We start from the raw sequence: 9527 nt of genomic DNA, 5'->3' as shown, positions 1-9527 counted from the left end.
TAACTGTCAGTGAGTTTATCTATTGTAGAACAACTCTGTACTGAGCAGCAGTGTAGTGTGGCTCATAACTTGCTCAGCTTCTACTCCTTGACAACAGCTGCTGAAGACAAGATTTATCATGTGTTATTATAAAAACCCAGTTTGGAAACACTGCCCAGGAAGTCATTTTAAGCAGTGTCCATGAAAAGCATTTGAACAATATATGTGTAGACACATAAGTAACACAGTGTAAAATGATTTGACAGATTTAATCTGTAAAAAACAGATTTGTTCACATTTGCAACTCATAAGAAATTCTGTCCTTTTTTCCTCATTTGTCCTGAACTGAAATTGTTCAAATAATTCTAAAAGCATTAACATTATTTTGACATTTGATGCAAGGTCAAAGTTTCACGCCTTATGATACTAAATCAAGTGTGTTTTTGCTTGTTTGTTGACATTTTCATACAGTAACTAAATTAGTATAACTATGATATTTATAGAAAAAACTGCCAGCTCTGGCCTATTTTTATTAAGATATAAAAATGATCCAGGCATATGCTGGTGCATTTCTCACTGTCTGTTTAACTTGTGCATAAATGTGCAGTCTCAAATCATACAATACATCTCAAGCAAATGTGACATAATTCAGCTGGGCCCATGATAAAAGATGAAGCTGGTGAACAAAATGGAGCAAAGACTTATCTGAAATTATGTTCCTAGCTCCTAATTATACAAAAATGAGTGTGATTAGAAAACTGTTGAGTACACAGTTCTTATTAATCTATCTGGTTACTTTTTTTCAAAGTTATCTGCAAATGACTGAAAAGTAATCTGTGACTGACTGTTTTTTGCTTTAGAAATGGCACAATTAACATAATACTGAGCACACTTGCTCCAGGCTGTACAGCAGCATGACAAATAACATCCCTCGGTTCTTTGATTTCTAGTTTGCACACGCACGGATACTGTCATAAGCCCCTTTTAGACCTGCACTTAACTCTGCAAATGTCTACAATTTTACATGTCAGCTACAGTATGTGTTCGACAAGGACCCTGCAGATTTTCCTTTAATCTTGCTGAGCCAAAGTACAAACAGCATCCTATTCATCAGATCATCAGCTCACTAAATTTTATTGTCATTCATCCCAATTGCTTACAGGGTAAAACTCTAGGAAACCATTTTATCTACATGTATTTAAAATAGCAATTATAAGATAGCAAAAACCAAGCTAAAATGTATTGTTGTTTTTTTTTACCTGTAGCATCTTGGGCAGTAAAAAAGGCAGCAGAATTCTATAGACATTTCCATTAAACTACCTTGATTCAACCCATATTCTTAAAGCAAGTGTTTGACTTTTTCCCACAATGTCAAACTCTCACTTTAAACATAAAAATCCCATTAGCATTAGTAATTCCATATATAGAGAACACTCTGATAAGTAAATTCCTTTTACAACATTATAAAGATTACAGAAGAAAAATACATCCCACAATCTTTCTGCCCTAGGAGGATGTGTGATTATGTCAGTGTAGGTCACCGGTGCTCATCTGAAGCACTGCAAAGCTATTTAACACAGTCTCATTAGACCAGTGTTCATTTGAGGGAAAATCTCCTCCAAGTTGGCAGCGCAATAACAAGCTACCTTAGCAGGAGGCTAAGTCCCCTGCAAGACACCTCTGATCAGTTCCAATCCCCTCTGTGGGCTAATAGTGGAAGTCAGCATGAACAGTAGGACATGGATAAGTACGGGAATACAGGGTAGACTTGTCAGTGTGTGTGTGTGTGTGCCTTTGTTTTACTCACATTATGGGGACTGAAACCTGTTAACACACTCACATTGTGGGGACTCAGTTATCCTTGTGGGGACCAGCCTCTGGTCCCCACAAGGAAAGCACTGAATTTTTGGGTGGCAACATGGTTTAAGGTTAGGGTCAGGGTTATGTTAAGGACAGGATCAGGGTTAGGGTTAGGGACGTAGTGGTTATGGTTAAGGTTAGGATAAGTCTATAGAAAATGAATGTAAGTCAATGTAAAGTCCCCACAAGGAATAAAAACACAGTGTGTGTGCGTGTGTGTGTGGAGGGTAAGGATGTGACCAAACTGAATGTCTTATTTCTAGTCTACCATCTTGTACAGTATAAATCTAACATTTATGACCAGGACCACACAGGCCTGGGGGACTTGAAAACACAGCACCTGCTCATATGATCACTACAGCTGTTTGTCTACTCCAACACTTGCTGTGTTGTGTCATTATGGATCAGGTTCCCATGTCTTACCAGTGCAAGTGAAACACTTGACGTGAAAGTGGGTCTCTTGTACTCGTACCACCTCCCCCTTGCATACTTCCTGACATCTCTGGCACCGGATCGGTCCGGTGCTTTGTCCACTGCCCGTCGAGCCTTGGTGAAAAGCTGATGAAGACAAAAAAGATACGCATTTAATACTCCATTTCTCCAGTTCTACTAAACCACATATTTCAAACATTGTTATGCAAGATTAATTAACTGTTTGCTCAGTTGCTATAGCTACTCCACCAGACACCCTTTCCATTTTCACACACTGCATCTGCAGTTTACAACAGTGGATGATTTACCACTCAAAATTCATAGTTATTTTTAAAACGGTAGATCCCTGTTTTCAGACAGTGGAAGAAAAACATGCTTCTTATTTTGGCTCCGTGACAACCATTGATTTTGTCAGCAGAAATGACAACTGCTGCAGTTGGATTTTATCCACCATAACCAGCTAGCTAATTAACTAAAATTATCATGTGTTTGTTGTAAATGTCACTTTCAACTGAAATGTTTCATGCTCATCTTATTTATTTTAAAACAAGAACCATGTAAAGGGGTCTTAAATATACATTTGAGGACTACATATCATGAGGCTGACTGAGACTGAGGCTAAAGGTGCTTGCCCCTGACCAGTTTAGAATACATATAGAAGACATGGAAACAAACTGTTCTTGTATTGCAGAGTAGAGTTACTTAATCCAAGTGTTATAGACTGTTCCATATCAAGACAAAGATAGATACTTCATTATTTGTATTTCTAAACAGTATGTTTCACTTTTAACATTAAATGAGAAAGGGCTTTCAGAATGAGGACTAACCAGTGTGTGTGGTCAACTTAATTGTATCTCAAATCATAAGTTTTGCCATTTTTGCTGGAGGGTAAACGATCCCAAATCCAACACAGATCAGAATCCCTAATGCTACTGTAGCCTCCTACACAGTGGGGAAATACTACACAGACTTAATGTTGTGTTTATCATAAACTTCTTTCTAACACTGGAGAAACACACCTGGCTTTGGACAGTGGGACTGGGTTACTACTGTAGGCTAGTTAGCTGGGCATGCTAGCAATTGCAACTTCTGCCAGAGCAGGCAAACACGCTGCTTGACAAGTCTGTCACAGTTATAAGCTATGATTGGACAATTGTGGTTTATGCAAGTTTCTCAATCACAGTTTTACTCATAGTGGCTGGTATACAAAAAAGATATAAAGCATATATAACCACATAACCTGAAACATACAGTGTAAAGCCTACTCTTTGCTAATGAAGTTACAGTAGATATTGGCATTGTCGATCACATTGATGCTACCCAGACAAACCTAATTAACATTTCTGTGTGGAACAGAATGGTGCATCTCAATCATAGCAAACACGCTTTCCACTTTAATAGACAGACTAACATTGTATCAATGAAAAATCATAATGAATTTTAGGATTAAGTTTAACAAAACTTCTTTTCATATTCAAATGTTTCTCCAGTAGCAATCTATCACCAGAGATGATTAGACTGTACTGTGTGCAGTTCACACAGTAAAGTCGGTATATAGGTCTGTCAACATGTGTTCTCAAGCTGTGAGGTCTGACACCTATATACTGTAAGCTGGGCAGGCTTCAGGTTTTCTCTCCCGCGCACTCTATTTTTCACATACTCATACAGGCTCACACACACACACACTGCTGCATCATGGCTGGATTCCTCTTACCTCATTATGCATTAGCTCCTGCAAGCCCAACAGCAATTTCACATTGTCTTGAAGCAAGTTCTCACATACAGCTTTAAAAGTAATGGAAAAAAATTCCATCTGAAGTACAGAGGTCAAACGAATAGGTTAATTCAGTCTTATATAAGGGAGGAAAATGAATTTATCTAAGATTTTATGGACTATTAGAGACTCTCTAGGCTATAAACAGATTCTCTTGCATGCACACGCAGACAGCCATCCTCACAGTACTAAGTCTGTGCCAGAACAGCTGGGTTCAGTCTCTTATTTGACTCAATCTTCCTTAAGGAGAATCTGAATGGTCCTGCACTTGGTGGAAAGGGTATAATGGGAGGGTAACCAGATGGCCTCACTGTCAACCTGAATAGCTGACTGAAGGACTTTGCTGCTTCAGTCAGAGCAGCACCAGTGTATAGGCTGGCGTGACAGAGCTACTGATTCCATTTCACTGGATGAATCCCAAAGGACTCGCAGCACTTAAAAGCCTAACAGCCTCGCACGCCTCATAGCCTGAGCATCCTTTTCCTGCTTAGTTTGATGACAGTATATGCATAAGCTATGTGTACTGAATGTGAGGGTGCAAAAGAAAGCCTCTACATGACTGTAGTTGTTGACCTTCATGTACATGGCAGAACTGTGGGCGCTGGAAATATGCAGGCATGATTAATTCCCACACCCAATCTCCCACATTCAAGTCTCTGTTACTTCATTGTTTCATTGCCACAATGCTGGCAGCACCACTGCACTGGGACCCACTACCCTGCCGGATAAGTGCTCTGCCACTGCTTCAAATGACACTCCCTTGAAAATGTGTTTTTATATTGTGTGTCTGTGTGAGACAGGCAATGTCAGGCAGTATTTTTTCTCATAAAACAAAACATTAGAAAATTAGCTGTACAGGTGTGAACAATAGATAATGGGAACTAACAGCAGTAGATGCAGGCCAGTGCCAACACCTACTGGAAACACATGACATTCATTTACAATGCTGACCTAGGGAAAGTAGGCCAAAACAAACCTCTGGCACAGCATAACATCCTCTGCTCTTACAGGCAAGCCAGGGCAAAGTTATATAAAAGGAAGAGCATATATCAAACCTGAGCAAGGTGCTGAATGAAGATTATCAGCACCTACTAAATTATACATGGATGCAGTATTCAAGGCAGAGGTAAGGTAAATATCTAGGATGCTTGCTATTTTTCAAGTATGTGATAATAAGATGATTATTTGTACTTGTTGAATGTGAATGCAAAAAAAGCCACACCAGAGAGATGTAAAATCCCACTCCTGTCAAAGAGCAAGCGGTGGACTGTGGCCTGTAGAGAAAAATACACAGATGCTGCCAGTTACTCATACTCTCTTGGCGGCAGCTTTACCTGCCCGCCACCACTAAACCCACGAGGATGTCTCTGGTAACTCTCGTAACTGCCATCTACTAAAGCTGTGTGTTAACCTTCCTTATATGTGGGGGAGAAACATTAGCTTCTTCTAAGTTAAGAGAATGGCCCTATTTATTTTAATTTTAAATTTAATTTGGTTTTAATTCATACATCTCTCAAAACTATCAGACTGAACTTCCTTAAACTATGTTGGCATGAAACAACTACCTTTCCCATGCTTAAGAGAATTATTTATTTGATTGCAACAGTCCTGAAAAGAGATTTAATTCAGTTTTAAGCCCTACATCTATCAAGACTATTAGTGGTAATGTTTCTTCAAACTAAAACCTGACACTAATGCTTAAAATCTGCAAATTGCTTAATATTTAGAGAGAGAAACAATTGTTACACCTATACAAATATTTAAAGTGAAAACAACCTTTGTTAGTGTGCTGCTGGTCATACCTAACGTAATAAAATCCCTTTGACGTAGTAACCCTATGTCTGGGGGTTGATGGCCAGTTCTATTGCCCCATGGGAAACCCTAATAAAATCCATTAATGCTGTTATAAAACCTATAATAAACCTAGTCCTCTGATATATGTAATTAGGGTTCAGCATTTGATCTAGATGAAAGCGGGGTGTTTAAAAAATGGGTGGAACTTAAGAGTCGGACACTTGATGTCACACTGCTGCATTAATCAAAGATCATAAATGTTCACTTGACATGTCAGTTTGCTAGGAACAGGATTTTATATCTCTCTCACAATTCTGCAGAGAATTCAGGTACAAATTCAACCCAGGAACTAAATCATTCCATCCATCCATCCATTATCTATACCACTTACTCCTGAACAGGGTCGTGGGGGAGCTGGAGCCAGTCCCAGCTGATATTGGGCGAGAGGCAGGGTACACCCTGGACAGGTCACCAGTCTGTCACAGAGCTGACATGTAGAAAAACAACCACACACACCCACACTCACTCCGACGGGCAATTTAGAGTCGCCAGTCAACTTAAGATGCATGTCTTTGGACTGTGGGAGGAAGCCGGACTACCCGGAGAGAACGCACGCAGGCACTGGGAGAACATGCAAACTCCGGGTCAGCCCAGGAAACCCATTATGTAACTGTCTAATTGCATTCTGTGCATTCATTCTCACTGAGCACAATCAAGCCCTCTCAAGTAACCCTCTGTCCTCTCCCATACTGAGATGATGAGTCTTTCTTCTAATGACAGCCACCAGAATACAGGTGTAATCCACTGATTTCAAATCAGTGGTGAGAGCCCCAGGAGAATACTGCCTGCAGTAGGTTGGTGATAAGAACAGGGCCAGGGTCAGAGAGTCTGACAGTATCCCCAGGGACTGAAAGGCTGCTGCTATTTCTGCCGCTGACCTGAGAGTCCCAGGGGAAGAAAATGCTGGGAGTTCTGTCACAAGGAATGCTGGGAGATCAGCGATGATGAGTGAAAGGAGTGAAGAGTAGGGCAAAGATTCAGAGCAAAGCACTACAAATACCATCTGGACTTAATGAAGTTCGAAAGGAAAAAAAATGTATTTTACAACCAAAGATTACTTATAAAAATGTGTAGTTTTTCTAATAGCACCATGCTTATCAGGCCATGCTTATCATTATTTCATTGTAAATTTTGGATGCAGGGACAACTGTACATTAGCTTGTACCGACCACAGACCACACACCTGAGCCTGGTTTGAAACAACTCTAACTCAACTCAGTCAGAGTATTTAGGCCACTTGTTTGGTAATAGCATAAATTTTCACAAGCTAATGACCGCAATCCAAAGCGTTGTAATTAGGCCTGAAGAGGCTGCTTATTAGCACGATTATTGCAAAGATGTGACTTATGCTAAGGATGGTTTGTGATGATGGCACAGAAATTGATGTAAAAACACAATGTTCTAGTCAGTTTAGCGGCAGTTCTGTATGGACAAACAAGCTCTGCACATCTCAGCCAAGACTGCTAGCTAGCATGCATATGTGAATAGAAAGCTGGAATCCATACCTGAGTAGAAAACCATTCAGAGTTACTGCTGTAGAGTTGTTTGATTTCAAGCTTGTTCTAAAAATAAGTCTAAAGTTTTCTAATGATGTCAAACATTTGTGCTCAACCCTGTCTGCTCAAAATTACAATCCTCTACTAATAATCTCTTCTCTCAGTTACGATATGGTGGCAGTGTAATCACTGGCTGGGTTATGGTCAAGAGGCAATTTTTTTTTTAAATTTGGCACTTTGTGTTATAGTAGATTGTGGTTTTGGATAAATATTAAGTTGTGTCTGAAGTCACAGTGGACTTTTTCTTTACTAAACCTAACATAAACCTTTCCCTAACCTTAACTAAGTGTTGTGAGAGCATAAAACATACCCATAAATCAGTTACTGATGCTGGAGTCTCTACAAGTAGGTATCCCATTGCAAGACTGGATATTTTGGTGGAACACAAATACATGTTTTGTAAACGTTTTACTGATACACTCAGTATTAAAATATTTGCCTTTTGCTGAATACATAAATTAAGAACATTTCCTCATTACTTTAACAGAAATTGTAATGTGGTGCAATAACATGTCTTTCAAAATGTATTTGCTGTTGCAAATTGTTAGTATTGGTTAATAGTTGTAAATATATGTAATTTCTAGGAGACAGTGTTAAGCAACAACCATTAATGCTAAAAACTCAAATTACAGCAAAAGAGGCTCAATATGAAATACGACTAATGACAATGAGATTCTGGCTTCAAGGAGTCTCTGACTGTGTTGAAGTGAATGGAATCCTTCTCTAAAAAATATATTTGTCTTTCTACCACAAGTCTGAATGTTTAAGTCTTGAGTGTGGCTTGTTGGCAAGATTAAAATGCACTATCTCATTAAGATTTGCATAATTACCCAATTGACCCATGGTCCACCCCACTGTCAAAGGTCTCACAAAGTTACACAACCTACCTATTTTTACCCATCTATTTCTACACAAGATGCGTTCAGGCACTTTTGTATGGCTGTGTGTGTAAAGTACGAGTTATGCAGCCTGTGTACACCATTGGACTGAATAACATATCTAATCTGACAGATGTGCATACAACTGGCAGCTGAAAAAGCATGTCTGAAACAAGGCCTCCTGCAGAGACAACACTTAACATTTACTGGCTCCAGTAAATGAGGGAGATAATCACAAATCTTCACAATGTCCCCTCTGCGACTCATGGATGACATCACTGATGCTACATCCACATCTGATGGGAGGCAAATTCTTTGCATTTTAGGTGAAGTTACTCTTTAGTATCAGCTCACTGGAAGCATAAGGAAGCAAAGCAATGTGTCATTCCTGTCCATAACCTAATGTGGCCTGTGAGTCTTTCCTGTGGTTTCCCCCATCCCTTCTCTGTATCTCGCTCCATCTTTGTCAGGAACCTTGGCCTGAAACATTCATCAGCAGCTGTGGCATCACAAACTTACTATGACTCCACAGAGGAACAGAAGGGTCAGACTGCTTCTGACATCCTGCATGATCACTCAAGCCTACCAGAAGCCAAGGTCACACAGACAGCACCATCAACATGCTATAAAATACAGCCATAGTGGTTCTGCTTTGAGCTGAGCAAAATTGTTTGTTCTGTTCATTCAAAAAATGCTTACAAAGGAGCAACAGAATGTTATTCCCATGCAGACTCCAAAGATTTCCTTTCCTCAAGGGCTTTAAACACTTGTACAAAAAATCAAACTGATTTCCAGTTTAGTATCCATAATAATTGTAGCTGCAATTGAACAAGAAAACATGTGCCTGTTTTTATTGCAGCTTGTAAATACATACCTGTTCTGTACATTATTGTACATGAATATTCATCTGTGTATCCCAGCATCTGTGTTCGCATCTGTGTATCAGCTTTGTTCTCTGTGTTAATGAACTAAGGCATCTGGCAGCAAGAGTGAAAAATGGTATTTGGTCCTGGTTTGGGTTGTTCACCAGATGAGGCTGAAGAGCAGGCGTCACACCCCCCACCCTACTGCAGATCCTGTGGATTTCTCTCATAAAACAGGAAAAACACATCTGCCATGGAACCAGTGCAGCAAATATCCATTATTTGCTCAGGGATTAAGTTGTCTTTATTTATTTGTTTTCTTGTTTTTGGC

At 39.6% G+C, this 9527-nt stretch overlaps 1 protein-coding gene across 9 annotated transcripts in view; it reads right to left on the bottom strand.

Moving 5' to 3' along the window:
- The window catches only part of ablim3 (actin binding LIM protein family, member 3), a 44439-nt gene that overhangs the window by 32091 nt on the left and 2821 nt on the right, over window positions 1-9527 (bottom strand). For all 9 annotated transcript variants that reach the window (XM_020593741.1, XM_020593750.1, XM_020593760.1 and 6 more), the window contains exon 2: window positions 2263-2397. In XM_020593741.1, the coding sequence (XP_020449397.1) occupies window positions 2263-2397 (135 nt within the window). The remainder of the gene's footprint in view (window positions 1-2262; window positions 2398-9527) is intronic.

This window comes from Monopterus albus, unplaced genomic scaffold (genome assembly GCF_001952655.1).
Source record: "Monopterus albus unplaced genomic scaffold, M_albus_1.0 scaffold2.1, whole genome shotgun sequence".
NCBI classification, from domain to species: Eukaryota; Metazoa; Chordata; class Actinopteri; order Synbranchiformes; family Synbranchidae; genus Monopterus; species Monopterus albus.
This window is presented reverse-complemented; position numbering and strand designations above follow the sequence as displayed.